Below are 23,274 nucleotides of genomic sequence, written 5' to 3'. Positions count from 1 at the left end.
GAGAGATTTTTGCTATAGGGCGCATGTGCTCACCAGACAGAGAGAGACATAGAGACAGAAAGCGAGAAATCACCTTCCAGGCGGGATGGTGACGCCGCAATCCCTTCTCCTCCATTCTCTCGGGATTTTGGGCATGCACGCACATAAGCCCGGTGTGAGTTTTAAGCCACTGGGTCCAGGACGCGAACCGCGGTCGACTAATGGGAGTCCAGCGACATAGCCATTATGCTAACTGCTGGTTCCCAGGGTGGCTTTCTGATAAGGAAGTGGGCTTGTGAAAATGGTCACATGGTAGTCTGAGAGATTTATTACTCTATTCTCTGTGGGGTCAGCACACCATAGTGTCCCATACTTGTGGTTAGAATGCAGTTCCTGAACAGAAGCTGTTGCCCTTAACTACAGTTGCTTTGAGCCTCAGTACAGCCAGCTTTCGGCTGTGAAAACTTAGCCACTGTGACTCCATCTTGGTCTTATCCTGTCTGCTCTATATCCCTATCTTCTGCCTTATTAGCAAGGAGTCATAAATTCTTTAGAAACATGTAAAAGGGATATGTATTGTACATTAATCAGACCATAGAGGAAAACACAGAGACTTCAATAAAAAGAAAAACAATGACTTTCTTTCAGGGGCCCTACCCTATCTACCTGTAAGTGGGGTCTAACTCCTATCTCATTAATGGCTGTCATGATGCCACTTAAGGATGTTTGCCAGCAGGCCAGCTCGATGGCATAGTGGTAATATGCTGCTTAACAGAGACCGGATCACCTGGTGACCTCCATTTGAGTCCCCAGCCTTGTCAGCCTGAAACGTGCCAGCATCCTCACGAGTGCCCAGGCAGGAGATCTGCAGGAGGAGGATTGAGGTGTGATCCTTGGGCAGTTGCCTCCCTTGCTTGTGTGCATGTACACGTGATCTATCATAAAGAAAAAATATTTTAACGAATATAAACAGTCGTTCTACCTAGGGGACATTATCCATGGCTTCAGAAGATGTTGTCATCTGTGCTGTCTCCATGTTTCCTTTTTAAAATAACATTTCCCTTCCTTGACTACAAAATATATGTTCAGTGCAGAAAATTGGAAAAATGTATGGGACCAGCAGTTAGCGTAATGGCTATGTTGCTGGACTCCCACGTAGTCGACTGCGGTTCGCGTCCCAGACCCGGTGGCTTAAACTCACACTGGGCGCGTGTGCGTACGTGTCCAAGATCCCGAGAGGAGAATGGAGGAGAAGGGATTGCAGCGTGGCCATCTCTCCTGGGGAATGATTTCTCGCTTTCTGTCTCTCTGTCTCTCTCTGTCTGTCTGGCGAGCGCACGTGCCCTATAGCGAAAACCTCTCAAAAAAAAAAAATTTGGAAAAATGTAGACATGCACAAAGAAAAAAATAATTTGGAAACATGCTACCAGAATAAAAAGGCATTGTTATCTTTTTAAATTTGTATCTTTATTTTCTAGGTTTACACAGGAGATAAGATTTTTCTTTCTTTTTTGACTTGCTATAGGGTACATATATTTGTCAGGGAGAGAAAGAGAGAGAAAAATCTTCCCCTGGGGGATGGTCATGCTCAGTCCCTTCTTTATTTTCCTCTTGGGATTTTGGTCATATATGCACACGTGCCTGGTATGTTTCACAAGTCGCTGGCTCAGGGACTTCAACTGTGCAGTTGGCTATGTGAAATCCTGCCACCCTAACCACCACTTCATCAGCTGGCCCGAGGGAGCTCATTTCACTGTCTCCCTAGTATTTCATAAACTAGTCCAGTTAAGGTCTTGAAAGAAAAAAATGAATAAAGCTACTGGAGGCCAGATAATATGATTTCTGCAACAGGGGAAAAATACTTGATCATGACAAGGGAGCTTTCTGAGGAGCTATCTAGGCACTTGAACAATGTAACCTCATTCGTTTTTCAGAGATGCTTTGACAGGTTTGCACGGAAAAGTGTGTATGTGCAGAAAGATAGAAAATAGCAGGTGGCATAAATTTTAAATGGTGTCACTGTGAAGTGTGTGCGTGTGTGTGTGTGTGTGTGTGTGTGTGTGTGTATTAAGAGAATAAAGGGAAGGTTTCACTTCTCTTCCATAGAATGACAAGAAACTATAGCTATGCATAAGTAGATACTGCTATGGGTTAAGTATAAAAAGAATATTTTCTTAGGAACAGTTAGGACTGCTTGAACTTAGCCCGAGTGAGAAAGCACTTGTTCGTGGGTGGCCTTAAACTTCAGGGGGCAAAGGGCCAAGCAGGCAGGACTAGATTACGAAGGAAGAATGCTGGAATCTGTGATTAACCAGGGAGATGGTGCTGTAGGGATTTCTGGCTTTTAGATCAATACATCTAAGAAGGGACCAGCAGTTAACGTAATGGCTATGTCCCTGAACTCCCATGTAGTCAACCACAGTTCGAGTTCTGGACCTGGTGGCTTAAACTCACACGGGGTGCATATGCATGCGTGCCCAAGATCCTAAGAGGAGAACGGAGGAGAAGGGATTGTGGCATGGCCATCCCTCCTGGGGGGTGATTTCTCACTTTCTGTCTCTCTGTCTCTCTCTGTCTTTCTGGCGAGCACACGCACCCTATAGCAAAAACCTCTCCCAAAAAAAAGAAGAAATGATCCAAACTGTATTAATAAATTGAAAGACTCTAGCTATCAGCTCAATTGGTTGCTCTGTATGTGTGTGTGTGTGTGTGTGTGTGTGTGTGTGTGTGTGTGTATAAAGCTAGAAGGCATGTGTACTCACCAAAGAGAAACAGAGAGAGAGAGAGGGAGAGGGAAAAAGCACCCCCAATGGGTGTGGTCATAGCCCAATCCCTTCTCCTCCATTTCTCCATCCTTTAGGGATTCAGGGCACATGTGCACACATGTTCAATGTGTTTTTCAAGCCAGTGGGACCAGGATACAAACCATGTGTCGGCCATGTGGAATATGGCTCCCTTAATTACTAGATTAGCCCTAGACAAAAACTTTTTATTCTTCAGATTTTTGCCCTAGAGTGTGTGCACTCACTGGAGAGAGAGAGAGAGAGGGAAGGTGAGAGCTCACCCTCCAGAAGGGATGGCCACAGCACAATCCCTTCTCCTTCGTTTTCTTCTTGGGATTTTAGACACACATGCACATGTGCGTGTTGTGATTTTCAAGCTGTGGGGTTCAGGGTTTGCACCATGGTCAGCCATGTGGAAGTTCAGTGTCCTTAACCACCACACCATCTGCCAGCCCCCAACTTTTTTTTTTTCAATTACCTGTTTGTACCTAAGGATGGAGAATAACATGTCTAGTTCTGATTGGCACAACTCACTATGTTGTGAACAGACCTGGAGAAAGTCCTGGGGTCACTCTGAAGCAAGAAGTAGCTTAGAAAGAGGGTCCAGAAGCTGATCGTCCACCTGGAATGTCTGTGCTGGAAGGGAAGGGGGACTGAAATAGTCTGATTGTGAGTGGGCTCAGATAAGATTAACAGAGATATTGTAGTCACCATACTCTTTTTTTTTTGTAGCGGTTTTTGCCTTAGGGTGCATGCACTGGAGCGAGAGAGACAGAGACAGTGAGAGGGAAAGTGAGAAATCAGCCCTGGGGGGATGGTCATGTGGCAGTCCCTTCTCCTCCATGCTTCTCCCTGGATCTTGGACACACACACACACACACACACACACACACCCAGCATGAGTTTCAAGTCACTGGGTCTGGGACTCATACTGAAATTTGGATCAAATAAATAAAGGGAAATACCACTTCACACTACAGATAATAAAATTAAAGAAGCTCATTACTGCCAAGCTATGGGACTGGCAGGAGATACAAGTGTATTAGGAAGGATTTGAAAGACGTGTGGCTGCCCACAGAAGCTGGGCTCCACTGAACCTTAAGGCACAGAAAGCAACGCTCCTTCCAATGGATGTCCTTTGAGGCCACTGTTGCCAGGTCATCCTGATGTGTCTAGTCCAGGTTAGGGACTTGCATGGCTATGAGAGTTTCTGATTACTCCTGTCCTTCCACCACTTTTCCTTCCCTCTCTGAAGCCTTCATCAGCGCTTTGGTTTCTAACTAATGGTATGAGCAGACTTGAGCTGTTTCTGTGAAGACTTTATTTAGGGAGGAGGAGGCACTTGCCCAATGCCACTTCATTCATGCGTTCATTCATTTGATCATTCATCTGTTCATTCATCCAACAAATGTTCATTGAGCCCCTACATGTGCCAAGCACTAGGCATGAAATGAAAAACTCTCATGGGACTTGGGGGCAATAATGATAAATCATATATAATTATAAATTATGAAGATGTTCTAGGCAAAAATCACCATGCTCTGAAAGAAAGTAATTGTGTGCATGTGTGTGTGTGTGTGTGTGTGTGTGTGTGTGTGTGTGTGTATGAGGGGGCTGGGAGACTCCTTAGATTAGCTGACCAGAGAAGAACTCCCTGAGGAGGAATTAGTTCATTTGGGATCTAAAGGAAGAGAAGGACCCAGTTATGCTCAGGCCAGGGAGAATATTCCCAGCAGAATGAAAATAGGTACAAAGGTCCCAGTCTGCCAAAGAGCGAGGTATGTTCAAGGGATAAAGAGGCCAAGATGGCAGAGGTGGGAGTGGGGGTGGAGGGGGAGGTTGGGGGACTTCAGGTGGGAGTGGATGGTGAGCTTTTGGGATCTAAAGGAAGAGAAGGACCCAGTTATGCTCAGGCCAGGGAGAATATTCCCAGCAGAATGAAAATAGGTACAAAGGTCCCAGTCTGCCAAAGAGCGAGGTATGTTCAAGGGATAAAGAGGCCAAGATGGCAGAGGTGGGAGTGGGGGTGGAGGGGGAGGTTGGGGGACTTCAGGTGGGAGTGGATGGTGAGCTAGAGGCTGTCCATGTAGAACCTCGTAGGTCATGGCAAGGAGCTTGGATTTCATTCCAAATGAAATCTAAATAAATAAGAGAATTTAAGAATTCATTTTTTTTAAACCAGTGGCACATATTTTCAGGTAAAATGTTTGGATATGGCTGGGTTTGCCTCTAGGACCTGTGAAAAGGTACCCTACTCTTGTGTAGAATTGTCGCTGAAATACTTAACTTAGTTTTCTGTGCTTGGCCATTCTCCTTTGGCCATGGGAAGAACATCTGACGACCAGATTGCTCTTGGGGAAAAGGGAAGGAGGTGAACCAAGAAGGAATTAGTAACTCCTTATAACCTGGATCTACCCGTTATCTTACTCTCCAATAAGCTTAGAGCCGGAGGCATCCACTAGATCTACAGTAGTCTACTTTATGTCTATTTTATGTCTCTGTTCTCTCTCTTTCTCAGAAGGTACATGTGCTCTCCAGGGAGACAGAGAGAGAGAGTGAGAGAAAGTGAGACATTATCCCCTCCATGGGAGATGGTCATGCAACCCCTTCTCCTCTATCTCTCCCTCCTCTTGGGGTTTTGCGCGTACACATACGTGCACCCAGCATTTCTCAAGCTGCCATGTCAAAGACTTAAACCATGTAGTTGGCCATACAGGATACAGCTGTCTTAACCAACAAGCTACAGGTTGTTCCCCTGTCTCTTATTGAAAGCTTCTTCCTTTCAGCAGAGATATATATAGAGAGAAGCACTCTTTTTTTTTTTTTTTTGGAGAGATTTTCACTGTAGGGCGCGTGCGCTCGCCAGCCAGCCAGAGAGAGACATAGAGACAGAAAGCGAGAAATCACCCCCCAGGGGGGATGGTCACGCCGCAATCCCTTCTCCTCCATTCTCCTCTCGGGATCTTGGGCACGCACGCACACGCGCCCGGCGTGAGTTTTAAGCCACCGGGTCCAGGACACGAACCACGGTCGACTACATGGGAGTCCAGCGACATAGCCATTACGCTAACTGCTGGTTCCCAAGAGAAGCACTCTTAACAGGGTCTTACACCGTGATCTCCCAGTCCCCAGCCTTTCCAGCCAGCCAGGACAATGGGCACAGGCCCTGCATGTACAGTAGAACTGTCCCACACTCTTCTGTACGAATCCAGGATCATCTGAGCAGTGTGCTACTGCTGAGTCACCAGCTCGGCCCTGTCTCTTCTAAGTCTGCCTCTCTGTCCCTGTTCTCTATCTCCACGTGGTGCTTCTTGGGATCACCTCCCACAGGAATTTCTTGCATTCAAACCCATATCTCCTACTGCTGCTTCTAGGGAAACACAACCTGAATATTAGATTGAGCTTAAACAAAGAAGAATGAAGGCAAAAATTTGTCGAACATCCTGGCACCCATTAAATCCCCTTGAAAGGGGTGGGATGATATCCTAAAGTCCTAGCTGTGAGGCAGCTGGGATAGTGTGACAAGCTTGGAGTGAGAGGCAGTCATGCTGCTCACAGGTTACACACTCTGCCAAGCCCCACTAACAGCTGGTGAAATTAAATGTGAAGATGGAGAAAGTCAGATTTTAAAAATAGACTATTTTGATATGCTGCACCTAGATGTAAGTTAGATAAGCTTCAGTGGGAAAGGGGACAAGAATCCTAATGGAATAATTCAAAAGGAAATTTGTGTCACGCAGCTGTAATGTATGACCTGTAATAAATCTGCCAGAAGTTCCTGTACTTCCCCTAACCTCCGCACCCCACCCCAAGATCTCTAGTGATCTATGATGGATTACAATCCAAATAATCAAAAGTTCACCAGTTAGTAAGAATAGACTCTTTGCAGCCTCGCCACAGTGGTACAGTTGGAGCAGAATGCTCTGTAATGCTGGAAGCCAGTGGAAGGTCAGGGCTCAGTTCCCAGGTCAGCTTGTATGTGCCAGGCACATGTAGGTGTGCCTGTGATCCTGGCTGGTTGAAAGGCTAGGGAGGGGGAGAGGGCAGGAATCATGATCTAAGATCCTGTTAAGGATGCTTGTTTCTCCCTCTCTTTGTTCTCTTTCTGTCTGGACTCATGAAATAAAATATGTAACGTGTTTTGTTTTTGAGAGGTTTTTGCTATAGGGCGCATGCGCTTGCCAGAAAGACCAAGACAGAGAAACAGAAAGCGAAAAATCACCCTCCGGGGGGATGGCCAAGTCGCAATCCCTTCTCCTCTATCCTCCTCTCAGGGTCTTGGGCACGCACACACGTATGCCCAGCATGAGTTTAAGCCACCGGGTCCAGGACTCGAACTGCGGTTGACTACATGGGAGTCCAGTGACATAGCCATTATGTCAACTGCTGGTCCCAAAGTTTTAAACTTTTTAAAGAAGACAGTAGAGGGATCAACAGATGGCATAATGGTTATGTCACTGGACTCCCATGAAGTTGACCGCAGTCTGAGTCCCAGACTAGGCAGCTTAAAAAACTCATGTGGGGTCCAGGGGGAGGGAAGGCAGGTGGCATGGTGGTTAAGGGCACTGGACTCCTATGTGGCTGACTGCAGTTCGAGTTCCAAACCTGGGAGCTTGCTTTCTCACTCTCCCTCTCATTCTGTTTCCGTCTCCCTCTCTCTCGCTCTCTGGTCAAATTAAAATAAATAAATAAAGTTAAATTAAAAAATATTCCTTTAAAAAAAGTAAAAACTCATACCAGGTGTGTGTATGTGTGTGCCCAAGATCCCAAGAAGAGAATGGAGGAGAAGGAATTGTAGCATGGCCATCCTCCCAGGGGGTTGATTTCTCATTTTCTGTCTCTCTGGTGATGCATGTGTCCTATAGTAAAAATCTCTCTTAAAAACAAAACAAAACAAAAATAACAGAAGACAGTAGACTCTTTGGTGCAGAATAGAATAGGAACATACACCACATACCAGTCTTCAAACACATAGTATTTTGTAGAATACCTTTTTATTCATATAATTCTGTGTGAATATTTGTTCATTTTGCCTTAAAATGAAGCCATCAAGATGTTGTCCTGTATCTTAGAACTTTCCAGTTCTCTTTATGGGAATTTTAAAGTCATGGACCAGAAAAGCAGAAAATAGCATTTTGCCAATGACCAATATTAGTCCATACACATAACAATTGATGCAATAATTCTGTGATTTTTGAGGACTTCCACTGTGGGGTCAAACCAAATAAAACACACAAACATCAGACAGCTTTGTTGAAAACTCCTCAATGTCATCTTTTTACCATGTTGACATAGTTTAATTCAAGCCTTTATTACTAAATTCTAAGTTTATGCCATGGCAAAATTCTATTTTATAGAGACGTCCTAATGTTAATCTTTGAAACGAGTGCATTTTTGATAGTTTTATTAAATATCGTTCAAGTCCAACACATCCAGCAGGACTAGGTAGACTCATGGATGAGAAGGTTGGAGGATAGAGAAAGGTAGTGAAAGAATTAAGAATGGAAGGAGTTCTCAGCCTGGGAATCTCCTTACATGCTTTCTGATTCAACGGACTAGTGGAATAATGAAAATAAAAAGAGAAGTGTCAACAGAGATAACAAGGGCAGGAAGTGACCTGTTACTGACTTTCCAGAGTATAACATGCCAGATACTGGGAACCAATTCTTTTTCTTTTTTGGGGGAGAGGTTTTTGCTATAGGGCGTGGGCACTCGCCAGACAGACGGAGAGAGACAAGAGAGATAGAAAGCGAGAAATCACCCCCCAGGGGGGATGGCCATGCCACAATCCCTTCTCCATTCTCCTCTCAGGATCCTGGGCACGCACACACATGTGCCCGACGTGAGTTTTAAGCCACCGGGTCCGGGACGCGAACCGCGGTCGACTACATGGGAATCCAGCGACATAGCCATTATGCTAACTGCTGGTCCCCTGGGAAACAATTCTAACATGGCTCATTCTTATTTCTTTAGGAGTTGACATATGACACCTCTGAGCTTTTAGATGACGAATGAAAGCATATGTTAAAGCAATACTGGAATTTTTGAATTACTGACGAACATTTATGTTGTGTGTGGCCCTTGTGAGGAGTACCACATGCTGTCTAATAACATATTCTCCAAAAATTGTGAACCAAATAGAGTGCTGAGAGGCACAGTGCATTTTCAAGCAGAAGTCCAAATTAGGCTTTCCAAGAAGTCCGAGTGCTAGCTTGTTGACAACGCTCTGAGCTTGGAAGTAAGAGGGTGATAGGGAAAGTGGGTCACATTTTGTGGTGGGAAGAGTTCTGGCACCTAGTTCAGAGACACATGTTTTGTTTTCTTCTTCTTTTATTTAATTTCAAGTCCTGAAATGAAATAATTCAATTTAAAAATTCTGACAGTTCTGGGCCAGCCAATTGGCATATCGGTTCAGGTAGCTGGGTGTCTCACATGGCTGACTGTACGGTTCGAGCTCCGAATCTGGCAGCTCGAAAACACACAAGGCAGGGACCAGCAGTTAGGGTAATGGCTATGTTGCTGGACTCCCATGTAGTCGACCATGGTTCGAGTCCTGGACCCGGTGGCTTAAACTCATACTGGGTGCATGTGCGTGCATGCCCAAGATCCCGAGAGGAGAATGGAGGAGAAGGGATTGTGGTGTGGCCATCCCCCACCCCCCAGGGGGGCGTGGTTTCTCACTTTCTGTCTCTCTGTCACTCTATTTCTGGCAAGTGCACGCACCCTATAGCGAGGAAAAAAAAAAAAAAAAAAAAACTCTTCAAAAAAAAAAAAAAAAAAAAAAAAAAAAGAAAGAAAGAAAACACACCAGGCACATGGGCGTGCATGCTCACAATCCTAAGAGAATGGAGGATACTGGACTGCAGCCTGGCCATCCGCCCTGGGAAGTGCTTTCCCACTCTCCCTCACACTCTCTCTCTGTTGCTAGTGAATGCACTCGCCCTATAGTAAATTAAGAACAAAACAAAACGCAAAACTCTGACAGTTCTTTTAAAAGACTCATTAGAACATTCAGTGGGAAAGTTAAAATGTGAAACTACATTGATCTTACAGTCATTGAGGACTTGACGTTCTGAAATTCCATCTTCGGATTCGAAGTGCAGACCTCAGAACCAGTGCAAGAGACTGGTGTGACTTGCCCGTCAGGTAACTCTGAAGACATGTTGCAGGACTTGGGGGAGCAGCCCAAAGCACAGTGGTTGCTGAGAGGCCTGCTGCACTCTGAAGCTCACATATGTGCAGGGGTGTAGACTAATAGAACAAGACTCAGGACCAGCAGATGGCATAATGGTTACATCGCTGGACTCCCACATAGTCAACCATGGTTCAAGTCCTGGACCTGGCAGCTTAAACTCACACCAGGAGCGTGTACATGTGTGCCCCAAATCCCAAGAGTGGAGGAGAAGGGATTATGGTGTGGCCATCTCCCCTGGGGTGTGATTTCTCGCTTTCTGTCTCCCTCTGTCTCTCTAGTGAGCACACGCGCCCTATAGCAAAGAATCTCTTTGAAAAGGAAAGAGTAAGAACAAGACTCAGCAAAACTGTTGTCCTGACTGCCCGTCCTCGCATGGCCATGGACTCGCTAGGCCCTGATTTTCCATCCCTAAGCTCCAGCTCTCAGAGTTTATGAGTCCATGTGCCATGGAGGATGAGAACAGAGCAAACAGGGGAAGTATATGGGTCCCGGTGTGTGGCCCTAAACCATGTGTCTTTTGGAGACATATCTGCTGACAGGAACTGCACAGCAGAGTGGTGATACTTGATGACAATTCATTGTACACTTGAAGAAATCACCAAGTCGGAATGAATGCTGGCCATGGCAGGTATTTGATCACCCTGACTTGATCATTACACACTATACACTTGTTTTGCAAAACCATACCCTACCCGATAAAGCTGAACAACTATTATTCTTTTTTTTTTTTTTTGGAGAGGTTTTTGCTATAGGGGCATGTGCTCGCCAGGAAGACAGAGACAGAGAGACAGAAAACGAGAAATCACCCCCCAGAGGGTATGGCCACACTGCAATCCCTTCTCCTCCATTCTCCTCTCAGGATCTTGGGCACGCATGCACATGTGCCCTACGTAAGTTTAAGCCACCAAGTCTGAGACTCGAACCACGGTCGACTACTTGGGAGTCCAGCGACATAGCCATTACGCTAACTGCTGGTTCCCACAAATATTATTCTTAAAACAGGAAATCAGACAAACAAGAATAGACCTGGACAGGTGATGAGATTATCAGTGGTTGAAACATATTTTGTTTTTCTATACTTCTTTTGTCCCTTTATTTTTTCTGCAATGACTATGTGTTGCTGTTATATTAAAAATGTTATGGCAGGGGTGGAGAAAGTTAATATCAAGGAAAAACAAAAGCAGAGATCTGATCTAAGCCCTGGGAGTATGAGGAAGTACCCTGGAGGCACACACCTCATTAACATGGGTATGCTGGGCTCAGCCCCACCTTCAGGATCCTGGGATAGCCTCCTGCCTCTAAGACGGAGATTATCAGTGAAGCATCAGTGCAGGTGGAGTCAGTGTCCACAGTGACCTGCAGTGGCATTGTGTGTTCCCTCTGACCCAGGCCAATCAAGGCAAAGTTTATGTGGAACTTAACTTGGCTGTTTCTGTTGGCAGGAATGACCTGCAGGCTGGCCAGATTGACTCAGGTGAATGTCCTGTTGTGCTGTTTTTCAGCTCGCCCGTGCTTCGTTGGGGAGTGGAGCCCCTGGAGTGGGTGTGCAGACCAGTGCAAGCCAACAACCCGCGTGCGCAGACGCTTGGTGCAGCAGGAACCTCAGAATGGCGGGGCGCCCTGCCCACCCCTGGAAGAGCGAGCTGGCTGCCTGGAATATGCCACCCTGCAGGGCCAGGACTGCGGGCACTCCTTTGGTACTGCCGCTTTCATGGTTGCTGCCTTTCTTATCTTGGGTGATTTTGGGGTCACTCTTTCTGTAAAAGGCCATATGCTGTGCAGGGAAAGTTCCGTGCGCTGCAGGGAGTAGGGTGGGCCAGTCTGCCTGAGGTAGATAGGAAGCTCAGGAAACGCGTACTACAGGGATTGATGGCCAGCTGCACAAATGCCTCCCTTCCCCTCAGTGTATTTTATGACCTGATGGCCTATTCTCAGTGTGCATGGACTCAGTAACAAAAGAAACCCAATAAACCATGTGGTTTTGGTGAACACAATCAAGCTGGTCACAGAGGACTTGAGAAAGGACGGTGCTATTTCACACAGGATAGTAAGTGTCCACTCAGGATAACGCCATTGGGCCATCGAGCCAACAACAGGAAAAGCACTAATTTCTCAAGACAGCCAAGACTGTTTATTTTTTCATAGGAACGCGAGGAAGTTCATGTCAACATGATCATCTCAAGTCATTTCATTCCTTCTTTTCTTCTGCACACAGTTATTTATTGAGTCCACTTAGGATGGGCACTGAGCTGGGTGCCAGGGTTACCGTGGTGAGAAGAGTTGGTGTGGTGCCTGCTGCCATGCAGATCAGTCCAGTGGGCGCGAGTATGATAAGCCAGTAACCCTGGAAAACTAGTCCGAGAATCGATAGCTGTGGTAACTGGTGCAGCTGGCGGCACACTGGAGAGAGGTGCATGGAGCTATGAGTGGGTGAAATAAGGTGACCCCATGGTCTTAGGGCGCTTCCTGGAGATGTGGCTGAGATATGGAGAGCTGCCCCAGCAGACTGACCAGCGTGGTTCACTGAGGTGGAGTGCAGGGATATGAGAGGCATGGCGGCTAATTAAGGGAGGTGTGACGTGAGAGGCAGTAACACAGTGAGCTTCACTGAGTGGTGCTGGAACAGGGGTGCATGAGAGGCAAGTCCTCACATCATGAGACCATCAGAGGCCTGCAGTGGGCTCAGCTGGGGGAGGGGAGGACCCAGGAGGAGAGGAGAACACAGGGACTTCTGGGGAGAGGAAGACTGGAGTATTCTCCTTATGTGAGAGATGTCCCTCAGCAACAGAGGAGAGTCTCTGGGTCAGAGTACTCCGGAAGGCGATAGCAGCTTCAGTCTTGTCACCACAAGGCTTGAGGCCATCGGTGGTGGGTCAATGTTGGGTATAGGCTCACAGTTGTGCAAAGCAAGCAGGCCCTAAATAGCTAAAAACCTGCCGCCTTGACTATTTTTAAAACGACTGGATGTGTAACAATTTGAGTTTGGTGCCAGCAGGCTTTTGAACTAGAATCTCCGCCCACAGTAAGGAATAAACAATCTACAAGCCATCTTTGACTCATTTATATAACACTGGGGCTGCACAAGGCCTGTGTGAGAAGCCAAAGGAGTAGGGTGTAGGGAGCAGAGAAAATTATCTATTCAGGTCTTTATCTTTTTTTTTTTTTTGAGAGTTTTTTTCTATAGGGCGCGTGTGCTCGCCAGACAGACAGAGAAAGACAGAAAGCGAGAAATCACCCCCCAGGGCGGATGGCCATGCCACAATCCCATCTCTTCCATTGTCCTCTCTGGATCTTAGGCACGCATGCACACGTGCCTGGCGTGAGTTTAAGCCACCGGATCCAGGACTTGAACCATGGTCTATTACATGGGAGTCCAGCGACATAGCCATTATGCTAACTGCTGGTCAGTCCCTCAGGTCTTTATCTTAAGAGCCTTGGGCCCTAGAAAGCCCCTGGGGTGTTTTCTGCAGGAACCAATGAAGTGAGATTTGTGATTTGAAAAGATCACTCTGCAGTGGAGGGAGGGCTCCAGATAGAGTCTTCTCATTGATGTAACAATCCTACTAAGCCCACAGAGAAATTATTTGGTGCCTGGAAAGTGGTGTCACAGAAACAGCCAAGGAACAAAATCACTTTCAGCTCCAGCACTCTGCAGAAACACTACAGAAAAGGTTCGGGGAGGAAGCAGCTCTACAACACCAGTGATTTTTTTTTTTAATTTTTATATTTTTTTTATGAGTCTTAAAACCTAGAGTTAACATAGGAGAAGCAACCAACCTACTCATTACCAGTGTTCAGCAGCTAGAAAGCATTTAATATTTTTTTTAACTTTTTTTTGGGAGAAGTTTTTGCTATAGGGCACATGCACTCGCCAGAAAGACGAGAGAGAGACAGAGAGACAGAAAACGAGAAGTCACCCCCCAGGAGGGATGGCCATGCCGCAATCCCTTCTCCTCCATTCTCCTCTTGGGATCTTGGGCATGCACGCACACATCCCCGGCGTGAGTTTAAGCCACCGGGTCCGGGACTCAAACCATGGTCGACTACATGGGAGTCCAGTGACATAGCCATTACACCAACTACTGGTCCCTAGAAAGCGTTTTTCAGCAGCTGAGACCATTGCTGCACCAGGCGGCCACTGAGCCTTTCCAGCTCTGTTCTTTACGAATGGACAATGTAGGAAAGGTAGCAGGTGGGCCAAGGACACCAGGGAGCATGACTGTCATCACTTTAAGGGACAAGTGCAACCCCTGACAAATCTGGCCTGCAGCCAGACCCCAGGGATTTCTTCTCTGGCTAGGCATGTCTGTTCTTCTGTCTTCTGTCTGGCCTGCTTTCCTTCGAATGTCCTTGTACAAACACAATATTTTTACTTCATAAGTGAAAATGATACACATTTGGTAGAAACAAACTTTGAATTTTTGAATTTCAATCTTTTCCCAGGCTAGCGATATGTATGTAGTATGATGCTCCCTCAAGTGCTGGGCACTCATAGTCAGCCATGAGATCACAAATAAAGAACCTATACTCTATAGTGTGCTTTGTTGCCAGATACAGATTTTCCCCACCTGTAGCCTAACAGATGTGTACGAACACATTTAACGTAGACAAGTCTAAGCTATAGCATTCAGTCAGTTAGGTGTATTAGATGCCTTTTCAACTTAAGATATTTGCATCTCCTGTGACTTTATCTGGATATAGCCCCCTGATAAGTAGAGGAGCACCTGTATTCTCAAATGATCTCTCTCAGTCCTCCCACCACACTCCACTAAGAGGATTTAAAGAAGCACGCAGTCTTCTCTGACTTCACAGATGTCGCGAAACATTTTTTAAAATTCAATCAAGATACAATGAAAGATACAAATGAAAAATACATGACATACAAACAATTATCTTGAAATTATTGGGATGAATAGAAATGTCATCATGCATACTTTAATCCTAATGAACATATAAAATTAAACCAATTTGTAAAATAACCTGCCACATAACAGAATGTAATCAATTTCATGATAAACATGTTCTTTTTTTAAAATATTTTTCTGTCAAATGTTTCTTCCCCTTGGACCTCATACCCACTCTCTACCATTCACTCTTCCCCCTTACAGTCTCTAGCATTTTCACCTATCCTCTTCACTATCATGGTTTCAAGTCTCTCAATCTCTACCATAGCACCCAGTACAAACTGAGTGGGGATATACAATGTGTATCTTTCAAAGTCTGGCTCACTTCGCTAAACATTAAGTCCTCTATCTTTATCCATTTTGAGTCAAATGATAAGATCTCATTGGTTTTTTTTTAGAACTCATTGTTTTTTATAGCTCTGTATTATTCCATATTATATATGTGCCACAGTTTTTCAACTCAGTCATAAACTTTTGGACACTTAGGTTAGGTCTATGTTTTAGCAACTGTAAATAATGCTGCAATAAACATGGATGTGCAAATGTCTTCTATTGAGTGTTTTCCTATCCTTTGGTTAAATACCAAGAAGTGGGATTACTGGGTCATATGGAAGTTCTATTTGTAGGTTTTTGAGAAATTTCCATATTGTTTTCTACAGAGGTTGTACTAATTTACATTCCCACCAACAGTGTAAAAGAGTTCTCTTTTCACCACAGGTTTGAACAAAACTTTGATTTTTTTTTAATTTAAATTTATTTATTTGCATTCATTCACTGTACATCATTACAGCATACAAAATGAGATTTTCCATCCAGAGTACACTGTATATTGTCTCAATCAAGCACATCAACAAACATGTTATTGTCAGCAAATAAGTTTCCATTTCTTGTTTTCCGTATGTTTTGCTTTTTGTCCCCCATCCTTCATTTCCTATCTCTTACCCTCTGCCATCTCCCACTCTCCTCCCACCCTGTCTCTGGTATCTATGTTTGCTTTCTATACTGTTTTTCCCCCACATTTTATTGAATTACTAAAGATCTTAAAACTTTGATTTTAATACCAGCAGGAGATATCTGTACTTAACAGCTTCCTTTCCTAATAATGTAAAACGAAATCTCCTAGTTTGGAAAGAGAAATAAAATTTCTACTAGGAGGTGAGGCCACCGGCATTTGCAGTTCTGACTTTGATCTTGGAGGTTCCTCTTCTCATTGAGGATGTCTTAGCTGGCTGGAGTGATAGGACCCCTTGAATATTGCAGTCTGATTATTCATAACCCGTGGTCCTGGACCAGTAGCATCAACATAACATGGAAATGTGTTAGAAATGCAAGTTCCTCCGGCCCCTGGCTTCCTAGGGGTAGGCCTTGTCACAGGCTTCTAGGGGATTCTGAGGTCCGGAGTTTGAGAACTGTCCAGTCTCAGCATGGACACACATGCTGCATCATAGCTGTACCACTAAAACACCTTCCTGAAGGCAGAAGCTGCCAACATGCATCTTCTTTCATTTTAATAGTTGTGCAAAAAGATGGGGGAATTAGTCAGGAAAATGTGGGGTAAATCAGTCAGACAGTTTGGTTTACCAAGGAACGTTTTAGAGCCTTCATTAAGCTAATATGCATTTTCATTCTCTAAGAGGGTGATAGGATATGCAGTGTTTTTCCACTTTGATTATATGACCCTTGTTCCCATGGGGTACACAACTAAAACAATTTGTGTTCTGTGGAATACACTGGGAAATGATGGGTTTCATAGGGAAACAAGAGACAGTATCATAAATAGCCCATTTGGGGTTCTCCAGAGGTTCCAGATCATGTTTCACCCCAGCTCCTGTGGTTGTTTTATTAATTTAATAGTCACTGAGCACCTACTAGGTGCCAGCACTGTGCTAGGCCTGAGAGAGCCAAACATGAGTAACAAATATATCACAGCTAATTATAACTCAGGGGGATGAGATCTGTAATAGAAGGAGGCACGGGTTGGCATGAGAGCAAGGACAAGGAGCACCCTCCTCGATTCAGGGACTCTCCGCTCTGCTGCCTGGTGACTTGTTTACCTGTTACTAGGTGTCCCCCCGCCCTTCACCCCAACACACAAGACTTCCTAGTCCCAGCAGGAGTCTCTGTGATAGGGCCTGCTAATCCTTCACACTGGCATGGCAGAGAGATTCAGTGACTCAGTCTTTGTGGCAATCCCAAAGGAGTGTATTAGTTATTAGCTTATTTTTTTTTTTCTTTTTGCTGCTGTTGTTGTTGTGGCTGCTATAACGATTACCACAAATTTGGTAGTTTAAAACAAGATAAACTTATTATCCTTTGGTTCTGTTGGAGAGAAGTCCAACACTGGTCTTGTTAGGCTAAAATCAAGGTGTCCACAGGTTGTATTTCTCTCTGAAGGCTCTAGGAGGATTCCATTACTTTGCCTTTCATGGAGGGAAGGAGATCCTTGACATATAGGGGCAGAAAGGTTTGGGGGGTTGTGTCCTGCAGTTAAGTGGAAAGTAGAATTTGTGATGACCTTGGGTATTTAGCTGAGGAGAGTTCCAAGCAAAGTGTTGGAGGCATAGCCTGGCATCTTATTGCTGCTTGTACAACAAAGGAGAGAAAGAGATAGACCGAGGAACAAATACGTAATCTTAATGGAATCAGGACTTGGTGAAATGGAAAATTCTCAGCCTACTAAAATGGCAAGGGATGCTACATTTAAGAAACTTATTCATTGCAAAACATATTCTAGAGGAAAATATTGAGGGTGTGGTTGTACAAACTTCTGTCAGTATCTCAGAAAGTTAGAGGTAACTTACAAATGACCACAGGCCTAGTGATCTAAACAACACAAATGTATTATCTTACAGTTCTGAAGGTCCAAAGTCTGACATGGGGGTCACTGGGCTAAAATTGAAGTGTCAGCAGGGCTGCCATCCTTTCTGGAGGCTCTAGGAGACAATCTTTTTCTTGCATTTTCCCTCTTCCAGAGGCTTCTCACATTCCTGTTTTTACGGCCCCCTTTCTCATCTCCTCAACAGTAGCTTCACATCTCTCTGTCCTCTCTCCTGTAGTCATGTCTCTCTCAGAGTGAGTCTTTTTAAGACTCTTCACGATCGGCTGGACCCACCAGGATAATCCAGGATAATCTCCCCATTTTAAGGTCAATTCAGTAGCAGCCTTAATTCTATCTGCAGTCCTAATTCCTCTTTGCTGTGTAACATGACATATTCACAGGTATGGGGATTGGATATCTTGGAGGGGCCCTTATTTTGCCTACCACACAGTCATTATCCTTGGTCGACATATGAGGACATTCGACTTCTGAGAGATACAGTACTTGTAAAGGGCTGTTACACTCAAGCCTGGATCTCATAGCTCTAAATTCTGTGGGGTTTTGCCACCTCTATATTGTTTTGCCATTAACTGTCATCATTAGAGCTGAAATCGTGATTACAAATTCTCATAACTAAATAGAAATATGAGGAGCCCATGAAGCCAGTGAATGCAATATGATTGCTAACATTCTCTTAATGATGGAGTAGCTATTACATTTTTCCTGTTTCATTTAATGCGTATCGTGATTATAGTTTTATCATAAAAACACAATTTAAAGGCCACATTATTGTCTTTGTTTCACATTACTCCCACTGGTTTATGTGCATTTTTCTCCTAAAAGGAGATCAATGTGCATTATTATAAACTTTATGCTTCCGGGTAGGCATTATTTGTCAAATTTTCATTTCATTCTCTTTGGCACTACATCTACAGACGGAGCTTCTAAGCTTGCTTTTGAGTCAGAGGGCATTATGAAATTCTCAAAGCAAATTTAATTTACTTTCATGTTCAAAGTAAGTATGTACAGTGCCATGCCTTTAGAAGTGGAAGTTGTTGTAAAGCTGAACAATGGCAAGGCAGATAAAATGCCAGAAGAGTTAGCAAATGGCCTGTGACCAAAGAACATATTACATTTGAATACTGTGGCCAGGAAAGGGTAAGGAAGGGGAGCCAGCATTTATTGAGAGCCTTTGTCCCAGGGCACTTGGCCTTGTGCTTGCACACTGAAGGCCAAGGAAATTCTGAAATGATTTAATTAATTCATTACTCTTAAGTAATTAAAATTAAATTGTTGAGGAATATTTTTAAAGTGGTGCTGGTCTGGGGACCTCCACGGGATCTTGTTCCTGGCTTATTTCCTGAAGGTTCATGGGAGAGAGAGGAATGCGCTGAATAGAAGCGCCACCAAACCACACCCTGAGGCTTAGAGGGGCAGGACAGGGAGCAGACAGGTCCTGAGTAACTGAGTAAACCTAGAGATGGCCACGCCGCGATCCCTTCTCCTCCATTCTCCTCTTGGGATCTTGGGCATGTACACACACGCACCCGGCGTGAGTTTAAGTCACTGGGTCTGGGACTCGAACTACGGTCGATTACATAGGAGTCCAGTGACGTAGTTATTATGCCAACTGCTGGTCCCCCTTTCCTTCCTTTTTATAAAGTTTCCTTCTTTCATGAAGGAGAAAGGTGCCCCCACCATGATCCTCACATTGTGACCCACCCCCAGCCACAGCCAGCCAGAATCACAGGGACGTCTGATAGAACACAGTTCTTAACTTCTCTATGCCACAACTTTCTCAGCTGTGAAATGGGCAATTAGAGGATTTATTTTACAGAATTATCATGAGAAGTAAATGAATACATGAAAAGTGACTTGGTGTTGTGCCTGGAAACAGAAGTGCATACTTGTTAGCTTTTATTTTGATTATTATAGGACCTTTTCTGAAGATTTGGTATCAGAAATTTTAGACATAGATTTCCCTTCCACTTCTTAACCTCATTTTTTCTGACCTAGCTATTAAGTATCTAACCTTTGAACTATGGTCATGATTCATGAGTACAGATGATGTGATCAAATAAATGTTTTGAGCTAAAGAAACATATTCTGAAAACGTTATAATCTGACTTACGTAATGCTGCATGAATTGAACAGTAAGCCTATTTTTTACTCAGTGAATAAAGACATAAATATGTGAGAAGAACAGAAATGAAAACAGTATATGGGCAAACTGAAATCCTGTAGATATTTCTGATAATTAGGACTGAGCAAAACAGGAATCCTAACATACACTCATTTGTTCTTTTAAATTCTGCCTGTAGGGCTGACCACATAGTAGAGTGCTTGAGGGAACCGGATCCAACATGGCTGACCATGGTTCCACTCTCAGCCCTGTGGGCTTGAAAAACATGCTGGGCCTGTGAGTGTGCATGCCACAGATTTGGGGATGGAGAAATGGAGAAGGGATTGCGGCATAACCATACCCCGCTGAGGAGTGCTTTCTCCTTTTCCCTTTCTCTGGCTGTCTTTCTCCAGTGAGCGTGCATGCTCTCTGGCAATAGAAATAAATAAATATTGCCTGTGGATTTTAGACCTGCAAAGCTATAATCACATGCAGAAATCATGGCATGCTCTTTGGAAAACATGTAAACATGTCAGTGCAGCAAAAAAGAGACACACAGGCTGGGACTCTAGGGTTGACCAGATGTGGATTGTTTTCGTATTGGAGAGATCAGGCACCAAACCACACGAGACAAGAACTGTACCTGCAGCTCGTGGGAGCAGGCACCTACATGATATTAGGCAGCTCTTGTCTTATATTCCCTGGTAAGAACAATAATTCTAACAACATTAAGAAAATCTAAAAAAAAAAAAAAAAAAAAAAAAATTGAGGCCTGCCATCTCATGGCAGTGAGGAGCCAGATAAGATCAGCATGTAGGCTTGAAGTGTCTCTTTTGCAGCTGGTCCTCTCACACCGTTTAGCTCAACAGTGATGACTTTGGCATCTCACAAACCAACCTCAGTTCCTATCTACCCTTCGTAGGACTGTTCAGTTCTGAAAGAAAAGGGAGGAAGGAAGGATGGTTGAGCCATCTTGGCCTCAAGCTCAGTGTCAGGACACAAGCCACAGAGAAGTAGGGCTGTGTGTTTTGGTGGCGATCTCATGACCTCATTCATTCATCCACTGCACAGATCATTGAGTATGGAAGTGTGTGAGGGGTAGTGATGAACAAGGCAAACCCCTGCCTGCCTTGAGCTGACAGCAGAGCAGAATCAAGAGGTCCCCTTGATGTGCTATGCATGAAAGCAGATGCCTCCTAGAGACTTAGTGATAAAAGAGGGAGGAGACACACAAAATAAAAGTAAAGATAGCAAGGCAGGAGGAAGGAGTTCCTGGCTCCTTTTTTTTTTCTCTGATCCAGAGTGTCAGAGCTGGGGTAGTGTTAGGGGCAGGAGAGGGAAAAGAAGAGAACCATGCAAGACTTTTGCTCCCCAAGGTGCAGTGGGGTGAGCTGTGCTGGCCGGCACTGGGCAGTCTCCATAAATGCTACACAGTAGGCAGAGCTCAAGCTTTTCAGGGAGCTCTCACACTCCCCCCTCTGCGTCTTCTGAGTTTTCTTCTTTCTTGTTTCTCTTCCTCTGGTTGTCTATTTTCTTTCCTTCATTCTTCTTTCTTGCTTTCTGTCTCATCACTCTCTTATTGCCAAAGGGTGCATTGTGCTTGCCAGAGAAAGAAAGCCCTCCCCATCCCCGCAAACAGAGTGCAATTTCATCACAATGCTTTTTCCTCTAACTCCCCATCCCATCAGGATTTGGGGTATGTACCCATGTGTGCCTGCTGTGTGTGTGTGTGTGTTTTCTTTTGGAGAGATTTTTCACTATAGGGCGCGTGCGCTCGCCAGACAGACAGAGAGAGACATAGAGACAGAAAGCGAGAAATCACCCCCCAGGGGGGATGGTCACGCCGCAATCCCTTCTCCTCCATTCTCCTCTCGGGATCTTGGGCACGCGCGCACACGCGCCCGGCGTGAGTTTTAAGCCACCGGGTCCAGGACGCGAACTGCAGTTGACTACGTGGGAGTCCAGTGACATAGCCATTATGCTAACTGCTGGTTCCCCCTGGTGTGTTTTTTAAGCTACTGAGCTGGGATTCAAACCATGGTTGGCCATGTGGGATCTGGCTCCCAAATCTATAGTACTTAACCACTGCACTATGGGGCCAGTCCCCCACTCTTATCTCTTTGGTCTTCATTCTCTTTCATTTTTTCTTTCTTTTCTATTCTTTTTACTTCATTTTTCCCATCTTTCCCTTTTGTTCATTAAAGGGAAAAAAAATCTCCTACCTTTCTCTTATAATCTGTATTACTTCCCTTTTTCTTTTTTTTTTCTCCCATCTTTTTTATTATTCACTTCTGTTCTTTGTTCCTCACTCCTCTCCTCTCTTTCATACAGCTGTGTTACTGCCGGGTAATGTGTTGGTCAAAGGCTTGCAGTTCCCTTCTCTACCCATCTGCATACACACTGATCTATCCAGTCTGGTTCTGGGGAAAGTGTAACTGTGTAACTCAGCCTTATTTTGTTCCTTGATGGTGTGCCATTGACCTTGGATTGAGAAATGAAGACTTTCACACAGGTGAAACCGAGTCTGGAAAACATAGCTCCGAGTACTTTGGTTACGTGTATTCAACATAATTCTCCCTTTTCTAGTCCCTGCCTTTATAACTACCTCTGCATTCAACAAGGAGAGAACAAGACAAGCTGCATCTCCGCAGTGGTCCAAACACACAGAAGATGCCGGGTAATTTGGTGATTTAAAAAACAAAATGCATTATGCTTTTCCAGTTATACAGTCATGTCTTTCCAAAGGGTCAACTTGATTTGACTGTTTTCTTCTCTGATTGTTCACTGACTTTGGGTAACATGTGACTCTTCACCACAGCATTGGGAAAGTACTTGTCACCTCCCTGCTTTGTGTGGCTATAAAGATTTATCTGCCTTTGAGGTCTGATCTCCAAGAAGAAACTACTTTTAAAAATTTTTGCCAGAGGGCACATGTACTGTCAGAGAAAGACAGAAAGAGGGACAGAGACAGAGAGAGAGGGAGAGGGAGAGGGAGGAAGCACCCCTAATGGGGCATGGTCATGCTGCCATCCCTTCTCCATTTCTCCATCCAGTAAGGATTTGAGGCATGCATGCACTTGCATCTGGAGTGTTTTGCAAGCCAGTAGGTCTGGGATTCAAACCACACAGTTGGCCATGTGGTATCTGGTTGCCTTAGCCACCCTGCCACCCTGTTACTAGGTGGCCTCAACTTCCAGGGTTTTTCCTATGTTTTGTTTCCCTGAAGAATTAAAAAATCGTCTGCTTTTGGGTATATGATTCTAAAATATTTACTCATGTCTTCCCAAGGCTTTCCCTGGGCTCTTCAGAATCTAGTCATATGGTTCTCCTCAGCTCTGTGTAAGGTGACACTGACTCTACCACAGGAAAACCTGTCTTGGTTTCCCATTTGCTTTCATCTGTGATGCCCAATACTGCGCTGAGGCTTGACTTCACATCTAAACTCATCATCATTCTGAAAAGGGAGTGTAGGG

The 23,274-nt window shown here is 44.7% G+C and overlaps 1 protein-coding gene across 1 annotated transcript in view; it reads left to right on the top strand.

Moving 5' to 3' along the window:
• The window catches only part of SBSPON (somatomedin B and thrombospondin type 1 domain containing), a 35,351-nt gene that overhangs the window by 9,892 nt on the left and 2,185 nt on the right, over nt 1–23,274 (top strand). The window contains exons 2-3 of the mRNA XM_006139800.1: nt 11,460–11,654; nt 22,388–22,478. Of these exons, the coding sequence (XP_006139862.1) occupies nt 11,460–11,654; nt 22,388–22,478 (286 nt within the window). The remainder of the gene's footprint in view (nt 1–11,459; nt 11,655–22,387; nt 22,479–23,274) is intronic.

The sequence above is a fragment of the Tupaia chinensis genome, unplaced genomic scaffold, assembly GCF_000334495.1.
Source record: "Tupaia chinensis unplaced genomic scaffold, TupChi_1.0 Scaffold000002_1, whole genome shotgun sequence".
NCBI classification, from domain to species: domain Eukaryota; kingdom Metazoa; phylum Chordata; class Mammalia; order Scandentia; family Tupaiidae; genus Tupaia; species Tupaia belangeri.
This window is presented reverse-complemented; position numbering and strand designations above follow the sequence as displayed.